The 19,302-nt window shown below is 37.5% G+C and overlaps 1 protein-coding gene across 1 annotated transcript; it reads right to left on the reverse strand.

Annotated features, from left to right (window-relative positions):
- Positions 1 to 4,684: 4,684 nt before the first annotated feature.
- Positions 4,685 to 8,809, reverse strand: ALDH3H1 (aldehyde dehydrogenase 3H1). The gene is made up of 10 exons (XM_078577973.1): positions 8,304 to 8,809; positions 7,836 to 7,904; positions 7,676 to 7,772; positions 7,379 to 7,585; positions 7,188 to 7,303; positions 6,063 to 6,167; positions 5,806 to 5,978; positions 5,401 to 5,491; positions 5,185 to 5,334; positions 4,685 to 5,106 (listed from the first exon to the last, which is right to left on the reverse strand). The coding sequence occupies exons 1-10, from the start codon at positions 8,526 to 8,528 to the stop codon at positions 4,867 to 4,869; spliced, it is 1,473 nt and encodes a 490-aa protein (XP_078434099.1). The 5' UTR covers positions 8,529 to 8,809; the 3' UTR covers positions 4,685 to 4,866.
- Between the last annotated feature and the right edge of the window lie 10,493 nt (positions 8,810 to 19,302).

The raw sequence follows: 19,302 nt of genomic DNA on the forward strand, positions 1-19,302 counted from the left end.
TTCTTTCCTTTGAACCTTGAAACACCCAGACCAAAAACCATGATTCCAATTTCTATGGACTTGGATTAATGTTAGAAACAAAGGACATCTTTAAAAAATGCTCAATATCTACTTGAAAATTGCTTTAGGAATTGAGAAATCTCTCTAGCTTTTGGACTGCGATTTTCAAAGGGCAAGGAAAAGGGAGTTTGAAATTAGGGCTCAAAAGTGTATATATGGACTTAAAAGCCGAAAGTGCATGATGCCAATTTTTCAGAAGTTGAACAGTCATATTAATTGATTCTGACTACGCAATATAAATTAATAATAATTTTAATTTTGATTTTTTATAACTATAATTTTGTAATAAGTTAAAAATACCTTTCAAGAGTTAAGAGCAACAACTAGCCGTTACGCCAAGAATTTGAGCTTTAAAATAATCTCAAACTTTTTAGGTATGTTTAACACATCATTTTAATCAAGTATCAATATTTGATAGTAATATCTTCTTGAAATAATTTTCATTAAATCATTTGTAAATTCAGCCTTAAATACTCGAATGTAGTGACCCGAAATTTAAATAAGTTATTAAACAAATCAAATGAACTCAAATTCAGACAAATATTGAAAAAGTGTTGAAAATATTTTTATCTTCATGTCAAAAAACCCACAAGCCCTAAATACATGATTTGACTTGTTCACTGTATCTTCAAACTATGTAGCCTTTTAATGTAACTGATAAGCCAAAAATAGGGGTAAATTTTGCAATTTTATAATCCCTTGTCGTTGTCGATTTTAGCTTATACAATAAACTTTATAAAACCATAACTTAAGATATATAGTGACAAGTAAAGGTATCGTCCAAGGGAAGCTAGTAAGGAATTCAATTTGATGATTTTCTTGATAATTCAACCCGAATTAGAGTTAATTTGATCTTCAACGAAGATCAAATCAAACTAATTAGAGAAGGAAGTTAGAAAGGGGGATAGAAGAGATGAGAGGAATAGAAGAAATATGCGGCTCCAAATTGAATTATTTGATCCAATTGAAAGGATCAAAGAATTCAATAAGAGAGATTAAGGAGAAAATTTTGATTTGTTTTGATTGGTTCTGTAGGCTTGATAATTCAGAAATAACTATTATATTGGATAATAAAATGGAAAATTTAGTCTCCTAAAATTTAACCTTTTTTATAAGTTCTTTTTATTGGAATAGCTAGGTTAACCTCTCAATTTCTCCTCTCAATCCTAGTAAGGGCTTGTACATGCCGCTCAAGCCAAGCGATTTAGAAGTTCAGACCAAAATCAGGAAGAAGGATCAAGAAATTCAACTAACATCATCCAAAATACACCAAAAATTCAAATACAAAGAAGGAAAAAGTACCAAACAGTTGATCCAAGCTGGAGCTCCTCTTTGTCTTGTAGCTGTGATAGAGCACCATCAAGAATGACCTCCTCCTCTTGAAATTTGGCTTTTACTCTTAGGTTAAATGGTAAAAATTAAAATTTTACCCCTCATTAGTAATTAATTTTTATCCATCAATGTAGGCTTGATCTCAATGATCCAACCATATAGATAGAAAGAGGGGATCAAGACGAGCAAATCCATAAAAAATCATCTCAATCGGACTTCAGCATCGAAAGTTATTAATAAATGAAAACTGACCAATCTAAGCCATTGGATCAATTTCCATTTATTTAATTTAATTTAATTTATACACGCAATGTCGTGTCGTTCCCTGATTGGCTGACGCCTTTGAAGTTTAAAAACTGGGTTCAATCTCGTAGTGCCACGTATCCCTTCCTGAAATTAAAAATAAAGAGAAAGCAATAACAATAAGCAAAACACATAGCGATTCGCACTTACCTGCGTGCTTTTCATAAATCCAACCACTCACAGACTGTCACGTCACCTTGTGTGCATGCGCTTTGTATGCACATCACGGGAGGTGAGCTTACCTCTAGGAGAGAGAATGGCTTGGAATTTTGCAGAAAAGTCCATCATTAAATGCGCATATGCAAAACGACGCCACCCAAAAATATTTACGTATATATCCTATTCGCTTTCTCTCTCCTCCCTCTCATAAAAACCATTAAAAATTGCTGATTAATTGCAATAAAATCTTGTAACTATTTTAATAATATATTTACGTCTGCACACACAACCGAGAGCTGTTTTAAGGGCATAATTGCAACCCCAATTTAAGAAACCTACCCCAAAGTTTGAAAAATGCTTAACACTCACTTTCCCTTATAAATATATCCTTTTCCTCATTAAAAATTCATTTCTTCCTCAAATAAATCTTAGAAAAATCCAATAAAATCCTAAAAAATCCTAGAAAGTTCCAGAAAATTCTAGAAAATTCAGTAATTCATCCCCATACTAATCAACCTCAAAATTAAATTTTAAAAATGTTATTTTCATTTAAAAATAATTATTTCAAGCTCAAATAAATCCCTAAAAATTCATAAAATTAACAGAAAAATAGGAAAAAAATCAGAAATCACTTGAAAGTATTAATTTCATGTAAATATATGATAACAACTCCTTTTCATCTCATTAAATGCATAAAATTATGCTAAATTGCTTGAAATAAAGACCAAATTTAGGGTGTTATCAGTAACTAAGAATGTTATTTTATCTTCACTTACAATCAGTCAACTAGTTGACTGAGGACCTATTGTGCTTTGATCCCAACCCTTATTGAGGCATGCACCACTTCGAACATTCATCAAAATACCCATTAAAGCATTTTGCATGAAATGCCCTTAAAGCTTAATCTTCATGAATGATAGGTTCATGCACGAGGGAGTAAAATGTGCTTCTATTCTATTTACACTAGCTTATTAACATACTAAAATGGCTACTCATCTTGACTTCTCAATGCACCATAATCTCTGATGATAATATGCATCTTTAGTAGCTTAATCTGACCATATTTAGATGTTGATTTGAGTTAAAAAGATCATTTATGTGATTTTTATCAAGCTTAAAATTATTAAATTTATTTTTAGAATGATATTCTGAATTTTATGCATTTATATGTATTTTTAGAGAATTTTCTGATATCGAATTCTGAAAAATGTAATTGCATGGAATTTTTTAACATTAAATTTGTAAAGATATATTTTTTCTAAGTAAAAATATACACTTGTTTACAATTTTTGGGTCTTTATGTAATTTAATACGAATTTTTGGATAGTTTTAACCCTTTATTTTTGTGATGCAGCATGTTGCCGTTCGATTCATTGAACAACAACCAACCAAGGTTAACATCATGATAATCATTTACGTAAACTATTATGGCATTGTGATTAGCAATTACATAATGGGATTTAGTGATAATCATTTTCTTGTTACTTTTTCTAACAAAGGGTGATGTGGCCCAATAAAAAAGGGATGCTTTTTGTGAAGAATGCAGCATGTAGACAGATGTTTGAGTATTTAAAATACTAACTTCTGTTCTCTTTTTGACCAGTAAAAAATGATGGTCGTGCTGATGTGTCATGCAACACATGGCTTCATGTGTACATGAGACACACATATGTCATTTTCTAAGTGGTCTTTAAAGAGCACATGTACATGAGGCACACTGACACACCGCCACATCATGCTGGTTTTTATTTATTTATTTATTTTATTCCTTTTGTCTCCTTTTTGTCTTTTTCTCTAGGGTGACACATGGTGTGATGGGAGATGTCTATTGTGGATGACGACGAAGAATTTATACTAACCATCACGTTAAATGCTAGGATGTAAAAATAACCCTGAAGGAATGATGTTAGAGTGCTAACGAGGATGAGGAGAAAGAAATCTTTTGATTAAATCGACTATTAGGAATCGTCACATTTCCAGGCTTGATAACTAACAATCTAGAACTCTGATTGAGCTGAAATTTTAATGGTAACTTTATCTTTATGTCCTATATTCATCTATTTAGTTGGATTTATAAGTTGAGATCCTAATATTTGTAAAAACATCTTTAAGCTCCCTTCCTCCTAGAGATATAGATTCAAAGAAAGGGAAGTCTTGAAGGTCCATCAACGGTGTCTTGGTGTCTCGAGTGCTTGGAGAGGGTGAACAGAAAAGCGGGGAGGTTGATCTGCATAAGAAAGATGCCTGGATGGTGACTGAACGTAGGGATCTAAGGTTAGCCTCTTGCCTTGCATTGATTGCTCTTCAACACATTTAGGTAGTTCAACTATCTTCATCCATCTCATTCATTCAGCATCACTCCATCCTCGCCCATTAAACTTCCATATCTACCCTCATTTGTCATTAATTATACAGGCCCCATACACCGTTACGATCTCATCACCTACCCTTATCTGCTCGTTTAAGAAAACATACATAACTACATCTTCCATTTTAATCATCATTCTACCTTATTTTCACGAACTCCATCACTGCATCCACTATTGTCCATTTCACTACCATCACCACCGTCACCATCCCCTCTCATTTTTCCATACTCCTATATTATAAATCCCAAATAAAACCCTAAATTTGATACCACTTATCATTCTCTTCTATCTCATCTCACGCCACCATTTCACGCCTTCTTACCCTTTAGATTGGGCTCGATTGAACACGACTTATCACTAATTAAATACCCATTACATCTTCTCATATCACTACTATTTCTGTCATTATGGCAATCATCAACCATTCACTAGTATACATTCATTGTGGAGATTAAACTCAATTTCACGAAGATGTAATTTTACCCTTAATTTTGAGTTTATCATCTGATAATTTCAGTTTTCATAAGTTACAACGAAACCAAGCGGCAAGGGGGAGGTTAAGGACTCCTGAGAGGAGAGAGATAGATGGTTACTAAAGAGAGATGCTGCTTGTAGAGAAGGGATGCAAATTCAAGACCTGAGTTCAAGCTCTACGCCAGCCTAGCAGAGCAAGGATGATGCCGAGGATGTCCATTTTCACTAGAGCCCTGAGGAGGCGCATCTTTCCCGGCGTATACGGCGGATATCGAGCGGAGACTTCACCGGCAAAGCTCCGACGCAAGACGGCCTTCTTGTGGCTGAAAGCGTCAAAGGAGAACTTGCCGTGGTAGTTCCCCATCCCACTCTCTCCTACTCCTCCAAAGGGTAAGTTGTTATTCCCAACCTGTTCCGCATCCACAAATGTAAGCAGGTTCTCATTTCAGAGAGGTAGAAAGGAAGAATAAAGATGATATATGATTACCTGTAGAACAGTCTCATTGATGCACATCCCTCCCGCTGAGACACTCTTCACGAACTCATCCTCCAGCTTTTTGTCCGAGGTGAACAGGTACGCAGCAAGAGGCTTCGGTCTGGAGTTGATAATGTCCAAGCTCTCGCGAATGTCCTCTACCTGAAAGAAAACCAAAACACATGTTAGAACAAAGATGAATCACATCATTCCTAAGGCAGGACTTACGGTGATGATGGGGAATAGTGGCCCGAAGATCTCCTCGGTCATGATCAATGAGTCTTGGGGGACGTCAAGCAGCACCGTGGGAGCAATTTTCCTGCGTTGAATAGCATTTCATGATAATCCTACAATTCCCATCACCTGGGTAGTACTCCATCACACACCCTATGCCAGATGATGATATGTAGGATGGTTCTATATCAGATGGGACCTAAACCCAAAACCCTATACCCTAAAGCTTTCGCCCAGGTTATGAAGGATAACTTATCGGTGAGGGTGGAAAATGATGACTTCTTTGATGATAGGATGAAATTGGAACAGGGTGGAGAGTGGGCTTCATCCCATTCCAGTCCCATCAGTCCCATCAGCATTGTTCTTATTCTTGAAGGATATATTTACTGTGGAACTTACAAGGCATGTTCGTCGCGCTGCCCTCCGATGACGATCTTATCTGCCACCTTATCACTGTCAAGAAGCCGTGACAGTCTTTTGAAATGGTTAGCGTTGACTATTCGGGAAAGGTCTTTTGACTCCAGCGGGTCCTCCCCGTAGAACTTCTCCAACGTGTCCTTCAAAGTTTCCACCTGCGAGGCCAAAGAAAGTTCAAGTAAATAGCCCTTGTTGCAGAGAAATAGCAGTTCTCAAAGAGCAAGAAGAGAAAATTTCACCAGTTTTGGGGCAAATGCTCGTGTTGTGATGATGTAGTCTGGAGCGATGCAGGCCTGCCCGTTGTTGCAACCCCATTTGCCCACGACTATTCTCTTCAACGCGACCTGCATGGATCCATCGTCTTTAAGATAGGCAGGTAGATAGATAGATAGATAAATGAAAAGAGAGAGAGGGAGAGAGAGAGGAGAAGAAGAGAGAGGGGGGGTGGGGGAGAAAGGGAGGAAGGGAGAGGGAGAGACAGGGGAGAGAGGAGAGGGGAAGAGAGAGAAAGAGGAGAGAGGGTAAGAGAGAGAGAGAGGGGGAAGAGGGAGAAAGAGAGAGAGAGGGAAAGAGAGAGAGGGAGAGGGAGAACGAGAGAGAAAGAGGGAGAGAGGGTAAGAGAGAGAGGGAGAGGGAGAACGAGAGAGAGAGGGGGAGGGAGAGGGAGAGAGGGGGAGAGGGAGAGGGAGAGGGAGAGAGAGAGAGAGAGAGGGAGGGAGAGGGAGAGAGGGAGAGAGAGAGGGAGAGGGAGAAGGAGAGGGAGAGAAGGGGAGAGAGAGGAGAGGGAGGGAGAGAGGGTGAGAGAGAGAGAGAGGAGAAAGGAGAGAGATAGGGGCGAGGGAGAGAGAGGGAGAGAGGAGAGGGGAGAGAGAGAGGAGAGAGGAGAGGGGAGAGAGAGAGAGAGGAGAGGGAGGGAGAGGGGGGGAGGGAGAGAGGGAGAGAGAGAGGAGGGGGAGAGAGAGAGAGGGAGAGGGAGGGAGAGAAAGAGAGGAGAGGGAGAGGGGAGAGAGAGAGAGAGAGAGAGAGGGAGAGAGAGAGAGAGAGGAGAGAGAGAGAAAGAGAGAGAGAGAGGGAGAGGAGAAAGGGAGAGAGAGAGGGAGAGAGGAGGAGAGAAAGAAAGAGAGAGGGGGGGAGAGGGAGAACGGGAGAGAGAGAGGGAGAGGGGGGAGAGAAAGAGAGAGAGGGAGAGGGGGGAGAGAAAGAGAGAGAGGGAGAGGGAGAGGGGGTGGAGAGGGAGAACGGGAGAGAGAGAGAGTGAGAGAAAGAGAGAGAGGGAGAGGGAGAGAGGGGGGGAGAGAGGGAGGGAGAGATAGAGAGACGCATAGTGGGGGGAGAGAGAGAGAGAGAAAGATCGTCATCTTCACCTTCAAATTAACGTTAGAATCAACGACGACGGGGGACTTTCCGCCGAGCTCCAACACAACCGGCGTGAGGTGCTTCACGGCAGCCGCCATGACGATCCGCCCAACATTGCCATTTCCTAGAGAAGCGCAAAATAGTTCACAGCTAAAATCCACGGCCCAATTGCACTGAGAAATAATCGAAGCTCCTCTACCTGTGTAAAGTATTTTATCCCACTTCTGTTCTAACAGCGCAGTCGTCTCAGCAACTCCTCCTTCGACGACTCTAACAGCAGACGAATCCAAATACTCCGCCAACAGTCTCTTCATCAACGAAGACGTTGCCGGGGCAATCTCCGAAGGTTTCAACACGACGGCGTTTCCAGCGGCGATCGCTCCAACCACGGGATCCAAAGATAGCACTTAACAAAACCCATGATTAGATTATTACGTCATTGATTTGATGACGAAGGATCTCGAATAGTAGTTCGTTGCATTGATCATCGACTTACGGAAGGGGTAATTCCATGCCGAAATGATCAAGATCACGCCGAGCGGCTCGCTGACGATTTCAGCTGAAGACGGATACGTTGCTGCAGTGCTCGAAACCTGAGAAATTGGTAGTACTTTTAGCGGATTAATCGTGAGTTCAGATCCCATCTGTGGTATTACCTTCTGCGGTTTCATCCATTGCTTCAGTTTCTTCAATGCCAGAGAGTTCGCCTCCTTCAGGAGTAAAATCTGCGGAGAAAAACAGATTCTACTCCTTCAGCCCCGTGCCGGATTTCAGAAAGGATAATTTCTTGAAAGAAATCACGAAAAAGGGTCTGTTGTCAATGATTTTCTTCCTGTTTACGTTAGCCGATTTCATACTTCGGTCGCATTTACTGCAGACCGATAAAAGCCACTGACTCAACCAAACCCCCACTGGGAAACTACGCAAGATGCGAAATTTTAACCAGAGAACCAAACAACTTGCCGCATTCTCTCCACAGATTCTAAGAAAAAAGGGAACACAAATCGAAAAACTCCTCAGTCATCGACTTTTATCGACTTACTACTAGTTGCGGGAAGAACAGAGACGAGAATCTTCAATCTACGATGAAAACGGGCGATATCAAGGATTTCCGAAGGTCGAACCTCGTGAATGAAGGACTCCATGGCGGGCTTATCGAGATCTTGACGAAGCGCTTCGACAATCTCTTCTTCTTTCTCCGCCAACATCTTCGCGAGAGATTTGAGTTGGCCGACCCGCCAATCGTAACCCTTCGTCTTCCCATCGGAGAAACTCTGCCGCAGCTCCTTCACCAGCTTCGCCGCCGCCTTCCCGTCGAATTCCGCCTCTCTCTCTTCAACTCCGTCCATTCTACACAAAAACGCTAATGCCCAATCTCCGAAACAGAGAAAGAGGCGAAATCTTCTCCTTCCTTTGACGTTATCCTCTCCGTCGATTACTTCCCCCGGTTCCACGCCAAGTTCGGAGCCGTTTTGGAAACGGCAAACATCGCATCAAGCTCCTCTTGGGGAAATCACAGCCGACGCAAGAAAAATCCAGATTGCGATGGCGACTCGCTTAAAGCTCTTCAGATCCTTACCCCGCTGCAGAACAAGACAATTAGGGCGCGGAGATCGTGGTCCTGCTTCCCGTGCCGGCAATGATTGGTGGTGGAGAAAACTTCGATATCTGGTGCGGAAGAAGATCAGAAATCAGCGACTGAGCGTAAAGATTATCGTTAGATCTTACTATGGAAGATAATTGTACTGGTTTTGTTCAAACTCGGCCCCGTGGCGAGATCTGGTTTGCCGCATGGCGGATTTCTCTGATGCGCGTGAAGATCTCCCGGTGGCGATTGACTGGACGGATTATCGTTTGTTCTTCAGATCTGATTATCCCTAACGAAAATCTCGGACTTCTGTTCTAACGCATCCACGTGGCGGCATCTGGTTCGTCGCATGGCGGATTAAGAGGACTGAAATTCTGCATCAATTTTTTTGAAATCATGTTAATTTTTTTGTAAAAGTTTTTTTTTATTGTATTTAGTTTGGTTTTGGGGAAATTGGGTCCCGGGAATGTTTTCTCAAAGAATTAGAGGTTTTACGGAATTTAAAATTAGTTGACTAGAGTAAACGGAATTTCAGCGAGATATTCTGTGCCATAAATGCAGTGAAAAAATTGGCAGGGAGTTAATGATTGGTCTATTCATTATTCCGTACTGTCAAGGGCTGATTGAACGTGTCAGGATTATTTAAATGGTACATTTAATTGTTCATATTCTCTTAATCCCGTCAGGGAGTGTTTGGTATTTTGCATTTTGCACGCAACCCCATTTATTACATCGTTTTCTAGTCATTGATGACTTAGGCCAGATTGTGTTGACAAAGGGTTGACCAGTCTTTTAGTACTAAAGCCCAGCCCAGCCCAACTTTGAATATTCATCAAAACATAAATATTGGTCTTCTAAATCTATAGCCCAACCCAGCCTTAACTATTCTGATACACAGCTGGATTTCAAGAGACATGAAAATCTCATAATAGTGTGGACATGTAATCTCGTAGGGTAAAATCCAAGGGGAGTTCTTTGCCGTTCCAATGTCTTCATTATTCAATAAAATAAACTTATTGCTCAAACACTCCTAGTTATTACACTAAAAGTTTCTACAAAAAAAACTAAAGCAAAATACTTCTGAAGAGCTTTGGAAAATAACTTATCTGGCCTTCAGTCTGCTTGGATTAACATCACTTTAACTTTTGCAGTTATGTTCAGTTTTTTTACTAAAATATTTTTAAGCTTCCCATGTGATGTTCAACTTCAATACCTGCAAAATCAATGTCAGATTTTAGTGGCTGTGATCCAAAGATGATTTGGCAATAGATATTAAAACATAATTATAATGGCAATTCAAAAATTAAGGGAGTAAAATGATGATCAAATCACATTTTCATATTGCTGAATCTGAAAGAAAATAATTATTTTACTGAACCTCTTTAAGCCCTTCAAATGTTCAGTTGAAAGATGTATTCGCGCATTTCTCATCATGTCAAATCTCCTTGTCTAAAAATCCGCAAGTGCAGGAGTTGATTCATGAAGGAGTTCCTCATTTCACTCACTTTGGGAATGGAGGGAGAAAAGCAAGAGAGGTGAGAAGAGGGATGGTGTCCAAGGAAGTTTGATAGCATAATAAATTTGTGTATAATATCAAGCATTTAATTTGCTTTAGACATATAAAATAAGAACAGATTAAGGAAATCTGATGCACTAGGACGCCAACTACAAGTTGGGAGCATAGAGATTGGATCCAAAGGGATGGAAAAATAAATTAAATAGAGGTTCCGTAACTCTTCATGCCCTTGGATATATTAAATATTTAATATATTTAAAATAGAGGGTTTGGTGGGCTCGGATATTTTCTTCTCCAGCCTTGATCCATGTACAGAATTGTTGAGTATTGGATCTCTTTTGATGTCCAATATTGAAGATTTATTATATTTGAATATCTTAACTGAATTGATAATTTATATCTGAAATTTCCTACTGCATGAATAATACAAACTCGCTTCCTACAATTGTCTGCAGCAGTGATAATTGAAACTTTCTGTAACCTTGACTATATTGAACTTTAAAATTTATTTTCCAACTTTATACATCAGTAAACTTTAAATATTTTTCTGAAATTTTTCATAGAATTGATCTTTAAATAATTTTATAAACACTAAAACAATAATGAACACTAAGTCTCTTCCTGACAATTTCTAAAGTTGTCATCGTTGGATTTCTCTCTATGATTATAATAGCAATGAACCTTAATGTTTTTATTCAACTTAGACACAAGTGAAATTTTGATCTTTTTAATATAACACTGAACATTAGCTCTCTTTTTGAATTTTTCTGTAGCAGTGAAGAATGTATATCTTTCTCCTGAAAACTGCTTACAGTGTCAAATAAAAATTATCCACAAATGTATACAACATAAATAATTTAAATATTTTAAAAACCTGTATTAATTAATGATTTAGAAATTTATCCACGGAATTATTTGAATCATTTTCATTAAAATACTGACACTGTTGGAAGTTATTTCTTTAAATCCATTGAAGATAAACATATCTACTCCTTAATGAATGATCTAAAACATATATGGTGTACTGAAATCTTACAACCATATTGTGGAAGAAAATATTTGAAAAATAAATTAAAAGGCTAGGGAATAGCACCATAACATTCAAGTTAAAGCCAAGAGGTCGGAAAGAATTATTCATAAGAATCCTGGAGGCAGGTTGTAGATAGGATTTTGAGATACCTGTTAACATCCAAAGGAAGAAAGAACCAATTAAACTTACACATGGAGAGTACTCAACGTAACGAGTTGAATACATATCCATTCTAGATATATTTGGATTGTGTTGTTAGATAGTGATGAAAAGAGTACAGATTGAATCTGTATTTTGAACTATCTGTTAGTTTTGGCTAAGATCTTTTCTAGTTTTAGTGAATATTTTTTAATGCATTATGGAACCAAGTATGTAGGTTTCTGAACCAGGGTAAGCCACTGGCTCACAATGAGAAGAATGGTGAGCATTAATCAAGAAATATAAAAATTGAATTTATAAAATTTTAAGAGAGTGAATATTTTAAAACACCAGTTCAGTCCCCCTTCTTTAGGTTTTTTACTATTACTTGTTCCAACATACTTTATGTTAGATGTTCTATAGCAGTGACTAGCTAATAGTGCAAGGGTCTCCAAGACCTTGCAGGTTCAACCTGGTTGACTTAAATGTTCCTTTTTTTGCATCAGCCTGTTTCCAGGAAAAACATCCCATCTTTGTAAAACATAAGGATCCAAATTCAATAATAGGCATAAAGGGGATCAAGACATGGTCATCCTCGTACAAACTTAAATCCATGTTTATGTCATCCCCTCCATTTCCTCTTTTTTTAAAATATGTCATTTTCTTTCATTAAATTCCATATTTATCTCTAGTTTATATCTGTCATGACAATTACCACTTAAAGCCATCCAGTTTCGGCTCTCCTTTTGAGTACCCGCCTAACTACGAGTCGCTTGGCTGAAAAACTCTTTTTTTTTTTCTAAATCCATGCAAGTTTAGGGAGATCCACGGCCTCTCTGCCCCTTGATCTAGTGATCATTGCATAAAATGGATGAATTAAAATTTTATTTAATTAATACAATTATTATATAAACTACTATGAATAGTATTCATCCCTGAAATTCATTAATTTAACAAATTTGGCTTAAAAAAACCATTTAATATATTATGAAAATAATATATATAATTTTATTAAATGATTTAATATATTTAAATTTTATGAAAATATACTTAATTATGTTTAGTTATTTTTTCCCTTTATGCTTGAGTGAATATTCTATAGAACTATGTACACATTTATAAAAATAAAAGACCCTTAAATTGTACGATGACCTTTAAGCCTAATGCTACCATTGTTGGGATTATAAATTAAGAAATTAGATTCATGCCTCATTTTATATTGACTCCTTACTGTAAATCTAATTTTGAGGAAATAACTAGAAATTTTTCATAAATATTGTAGGCTAAGTGTAAACTTAAATAATGACAGGAGCCCCAAGTTTAACTTATCAAAGTCTACAATGGGGTTTTTTGGGTTTTATACTATTAATACTTTATATAAATATTTCATAAAATCCCTATAGTTTAAGTATATCAAACTTCTAAAAATTATTTTGTGTGTAGCCCTTGAGTCTAATGTTCTGGTATTGTTAATGACTTGAATATCTCAATAAATTTTATTGGATAAGCTGAGTTATTAAATACATATAGAATACAGTTAATTAATCATGAATTAGCTTATCAACAGGCCAAAATGTCAGTATGTGAGGTGCTAAGCTACGCTTTCTGTGATGTAAATATATGTCGTCCTTAAGCCTATCACACATTCCATATCTCGTTCCATGATCATCAATAGAACATATTCATCATAATGCACGTGTGATACTTATAATGAAGTCGATGAATACATAATCAGATTTAGTGAATTATGATGAGAACGTAATATGGAGATCACTAGTCTTTAAGCATGTGTTCTAAATATTTTTATTCGAAGGATATTCGAGAAGGACATTGAAGTACCCGGATAGAATAGTACAATATAGCCTTACTCATATTATGAGTAGGGATCGGGGTTTGGATTGGATCGTTCGAATCCAGATCAAAATTTTCAAATGATCAGCTGGAGATTCGATTCAAACAATTCAAATATATGGATCAAACAGAAAGTTTGATCATGTTCGAAAAAATAATTAGATCAATTTTTTTGCTTGCTCCTGTTTGATCGAACATTTGTTTGAACTTTTTGAACAAATTCGAACAATTGGTGAATAAAATAGACATCCAGAGTTTGGGTTTATTTTCTTGAAGTTGACTGTTCAAGGGAATTCTCAATTTACAAAAGAATATAAATAATGATTTGCATATATATGATTAATTATTTTTAAATGCAAGGGCATCAGCTTGGAAATAGGCATGATAAGTTAGCCATTATTATACTATTTATCTCTAATTATAGGACGCCACATGTAAGCGACGTCACCGGCCACGCAGACTGATGACGTCCCCAGTCAAGACTGAGACGACGTGCCGTGATCGGAAGACGACTTGTCATGGTTGTGACTGGTAGATGGCGTGTCGTGCACGGATGGGACGATGTGTCATGCCATGACGAGATGACCTGCCATGACCGGTCGAGATAACGTGATAGGACCGAGTGAGCAGACGGTGGCTTCGCCGGCTACGCAGACAAGTGACATCCCAGGTCAATACGTAGATGAGGTGTCAAGATTGGAAGATGGCTTGTCATGATCCTGACAGGAAGACGACGTGTCATGCACGGATGGGATGAAACGTCGTGACCAGACAAGATGATTTGATGTGACCGCTCGAGACGACGTGATGGGACCTAGTGAGTGGACAGGGGCTTTGCATTAGCACCGGGCAAGAAGACTGGTGACGTCCCTAGTCAAAACTGCGACGACATGCAGTGACTGGAATACGACTTGTCATCACATGGTGGCAACATCATGATAGATGAACAACATACATGTAAGTAAATCGTCCATTTAAAGACAGTGCCAATGAGACCAAAAATTTTATTTAGCTCAAGAAAGGGTTATTGTATTTTACATTACTAAAATGTCCCCTAGTAATTGGCTAACCCCATTCTTCAACGTGTTCCCTCGCTCCATGCTCCCATACAACACTTCTCGAGGTCTGCAAATCTGCAAGAATGCGATGATTTGATTTAATTATCTTAAAAAGATGGAAAAGCATTACAAATATTTAATAGTTTATTGTGACAGTGGAAGTTTGCCGTAACCCCTTCAACTCATCGTGTATAGCACGATGAAACTTCTCGAGAAGCCTCCAAAAAAAAATTGTGCTGCCATGTGTGTTACTTTTTATGATGTCCTTGCTGGAGGGGGGGGGGTGACCTTTGTATATACATTACATACGTACTGTTGAGGTCCTGTCTTCTTGAAATACTGGAATACCTTGGACCTTGGTGCATAATGCCCGCTTGCAGTGGTCAACCCCTCGGGATCATGCGTGTGTGTTGTCCCCTTGTTGGCATACCATCAGCTAGTACGTTGTTATTTGTGTGATCACCCGTGTGCTCACCATCGCGATGCGAATAAGTAGTAGACGAGCTTTCAGATGTCTCCTCATCGCTAACACACGGATACCAAGAGATGAGTATGCATGTCAATCAAAAGGGGCCTCAATGGAATCCATTGCACCTGGTAATGGACTAGACTCGATCGACATATTTAACGGTCTCTCAAAAGTAGGCTTGACAAATTTACCGTATAATCAATTTAATTGTAAAGGACTTAATCAAATTAAAAATAAAAGACCAAATTTTACAGTAAATGAGAGTAAGAAGAGAAAACTATACCCACTCCAAGATATTTCCTACACTTAGATATCATATGAAATAATCATGTGTATGGTTTCACAATGCAATCTGATTGGTATTCCTCCAACAATTTCAGCGTGCTCGACTTAATATTGTAATCATTCAGTCAAGCACGAAGGCACTTGAAAAGGAACATTTCAATACAAGAATTAAGAAATTACAACATGAATCATAACCCTGCCATGGGAATAAGCGAATTAATCTTTAAAACTCACCACACGACTATTGGATTTAAAATTCAAAGTTCAAACTAAGACTGGGAACACAAACCATATTGCCATTTAATAAAAGTCTTACACGAAGCCTCTCAGACCAACATAATAATACAATTTTTATTTGGATCCTATGCTAATTTAAATAACATATATCGAAAAAGAGTGAAAGAATGAGAAGGCAAGAGAACAGAGAAAGAATAAGGATGAGACATAGAGAGAAAGAAAGAAAGAAAAATGAGAAAGCGAGAGAAGAAGGACAGAATGAGAAGAAAAGAGAATAGAGAAAGAATAAGGATGAGAGGGAGAAGGAGAGAGGGAGAGGCAGAAAAAGAGGAGAGAAAGAATGACAATAACCAATAAATCTTAAAAATACACCTCAGCAATGTTGTCATTTAACTTCAAATTAAGACTGGGAATATGAACCAAATTGCCATTCAATAAATCCCCGTCACAAACCCTATCAGACCAACAAACATGGATTCAAAGGTTTTTGCAAACTTGCACATCTTCACCTAACATATAAAATTCTCATTTCATAAAAACCTTAAAAATTTTTCAGTATCATAATCTCTCACGAAGACGAAGATAAAGAGGAAGAAATGTTGCACCTTTCTTTTGAATAAAGATGTAGATATAGGACTCCTAAGAAATCTTTTGAAAATTACTGCACAATTTCTCTGTAAGACAAAGATAAGGAGGATGAAACTTCATTGGTTCTAAGAAACCTTCATCCGCTTGAAAAAAGATTTAAATTCATTGGTTCTAAGAAATCTATTAAAAAATAATTGCAAAATCTCTCAAGAAGATGAAGATAAGGAGGTCGAAAACTTTCACCCGCTTGAAAAAAGATGTAAATTCATTGGTTCTAACTTCTAATATAAGCTCTTCAAAATATATTTTCACAATCTCTCAGGAAGACAAAAATAATGAGGATGAACTTTCACCCTCTTAAAACAACATTATGAGTTTCCACCAGTAATTCACATAGGTCTAAATATATCGATTTTCCACCAGTGCTGGCAAATTAGCAATATGTGTTTGAAAATTGCAACTGCAGTTCTTTAATGACGTCTAACCTCTAATGAGAAAATGGTGCAAGTTGGATTCCTTTTATCTGAGATAATTAGGACAGTTTTAATAACTGATCCAAACCCATTCATAATATCTTTTTCTATTTTTTTTGAAAAAATAAGTAATCTAGGTTTCAGATAACTAATGTGGAGGATATATCACATTGTTTAAGTTTTTAACCAGAACGTAATCCAGTCCATATGCCATGCAACTTTAAATTGATTCTAGATTACTCTCTATAATCAACCATCAGATCTCAAGTAAAAGCATTGTGCCAGCTGCATTAAAGATGAATGATTTGTTCTTAGTATAGAAACAAATGAAAAAAGGAGACAACCATCATACGGTGATTTAAGGTTAAGTTCTTCAGCAGCCACCAAGTGCAGCATTTTTCAAAACTTGATCAAAGAAATGAACGCATCGATAACTAGTGTTCATCGTCTTTTTAATTTTTAATTTTCGTTGGAGTACTTAAGTCCAATATATTCATATCCCATTCACCAAATTGAGAGACATTACTACAAACTCAGAATGAAAAAGAGTAAGTAAGTGGAATTTTGGCACGCTTATGTGAAACTGAATGATATTAATTCAAGGAAACCAACCAACCTTGTGGAGCTTTGAAATTCAATGGGTATTGAAGACAAGACTCCAATTCCACGAACTCCATGAATCCGGATTCAATGCTTGCCGCGTCGACAGGAAGATAAGTTTAAAAATGTTTAACTTTGTTTTCAAATTTGAACATTTGATTTGATCCAATTCAAACAACACATTTGAATCGAATCGAATCTGATTATTTGATCCTAACATTGGGCCAGTTCAAAAAAATCGATCCGAACCCAATTCGAAGATTGGGTTCGAATCAGATTCAACTATGTCTAATCAAGGTTTGGATTTGATCATTCAAATTCCAGATCCGATCAAACATTCGAGCGGTCAGTTTGAATCCTAGATCCCTCATGATGAGTATGGTTGTTCCCATAACCATTAGTGTGGAGACACTAAGGATAGATAGTGGGTGCTCTTTAGTGGAAAGAGTTCACTGAATTGATCCCTATAAATCCTTGGACGGTATTATACCAAATTGTCAATCAGGTTGATTCCTATCACGGTTGTGTAAGTGGTCCTTAGACCTGAGACACCAAAGACGTCTCACAGACAGACAATTGTACTTTGACTATGACCTATGAGTCCCTAATCATGGGATTCTAAATAGTCTTAGTTCAGATGCATCAAGAAGTTCAGAATGACGATAGAGTGGTCAAAATGGGATCGACCACCCTAGGTATAAGGTGTGACTGCCCAAGGAAGATGATGTAATGAAGTCCTTGGCCAACGCAGTGAAATATCAAGAGAAGAACTATCTGATTGTTTTTGAACGCATCAGTACTAACTCGGATGACCGATTGAACATTGACCATACCGTAAGTCGTCTTAGGAGCATCAAGTGGATGAGGGACTATTTGTATACGGTAACTGATGACGAACAGATTCTATAAGTGAGTCGATACACACTCCTTTGTATCTTTTAGAGCACGAGGTATAGCTTAGCACCCCATGTGATGGAGACTCAACCTATTGATAGAGTTAAATTGATACGACATTAGTTCATTTATATGATGATATAGTTCATTAATTTGGAATGCAAATAAAGGTTATTTGGCCACTTAAGTCATTAACTAGATTGATACATGGGCCTAGAGGGTCATATGCAAATAGTCTTTTGGACATCGTATGCTATACTTCGGTTTCGGGGGTTTTATGAAAAATAACCACCTAGAATAAATAGAGGAAGGCCCTGAATGAAATTCATCCATGCGAAAATTGTTCAGGGGCCTTCGCCTTCTTCTATCTTCTCCCCATGATTTCCCTCCATTCCCGATGCCATTGAGATGGCATAACGACGTCGATGGAGATTGAATGGGGCTTGTCAACGAGAAGGAGGAGATTCAACATGCTGAGGATCATGTGGATACGTCTAGAGGCTGCACACTAAAGTAGCTTGACTCGTCGCGCTCCAAGATCCAAGAAATCATGGATGCAATCCATGCATAGGTTCTTCATTTCATGTTTTATCAATGTCATTTTGATTCATTTAAATCTTCTACTACGTATCATTTTGATTTCTTCATCCAAATCAAGGCTTATAGAACCCAACGTTGTGCTCTAAAAGGTACAAAGGAGTTTAAATCCTTTGTAGACATATAATCTATCATTGGCATGACACTCTTAGTATGATTTAGGATATGGTCATTTTGTGCATCCTAATTTTTTATCTTAGTTAGTACTGATGAATTGGAAAATCATTATGCTATTTATACGTACTTGATCATCTTTTTTTAGTGTTATTCTCTTATATAGAGGGTGCATTATCCCTTATTGACCCCGCGTCACTTTTATTGCTGTGTTTATGTTTGGCATTCAATGATGATGGACTCATGGGCTTAATTCATAACACAACCATTTATCCACAAGATACTTTTGGTGTATCAAGTCTATTGATCGCTTATACAAATATGGCATGCATCAAATTACTGAAAATGAGATATAATACATACATGGATTCATATGGATTAACTTAGTGAGCTCCTTCTCTAAATATTACCCACTATCTATCCTCTATGTCTCCACACTAATATCTATAGGATTGGGCATACATATTTTATGAATATTTTTGGCATAGTAAAGGGCTATTCCATTGAGATACTTTGATGTCATTCCTGAATATCCCATCAATATGTGTGTTTAAAAATTTTTTTGAAGATAAGTGTTACTATATTGTGAGCTCATTATAATTCTTTAATCATTTCATTTACATTGATAATCATTTCAAGCTTCACACATGTGTGATATAAACACCTATCATTGAATATTGAATGC

The sequence above is a fragment of the Wolffia australiana genome, chromosome 7 (genome assembly GCF_029677425.1).
Source record: "Wolffia australiana isolate 7733 chromosome 7, ASM2967742v1".
NCBI classification, from domain to species: domain Eukaryota; kingdom Viridiplantae; phylum Streptophyta; class Magnoliopsida; order Alismatales; family Araceae; genus Wolffia; species Wolffia australiana.

Excerpts from the sequence above, each read along its gene's own strand:
- ALDH3H1 (XM_078577973.1), bottom strand. The coding sequence starts at position 8,528 with ATGGACGGAGTTGAAGAGAGAGAGGCGGAATTCGACGGGAAGGCGGCG. Across the intron at positions 7,304-7,378 it reads GGATAAAATACTTTACACAG|GAAATGGCAATGTTGGGCGG; the intron begins GTAGAGGAGCTT and ends GCGCTTCTCTAG. Across the intron at positions 5,979-6,062 it reads GAGCATTTGCCCCAAAACTG|GTGGAAACTTTGAAGGACAC; the intron begins GTGAAATTTTCT and ends TTGGCCTCGCAG.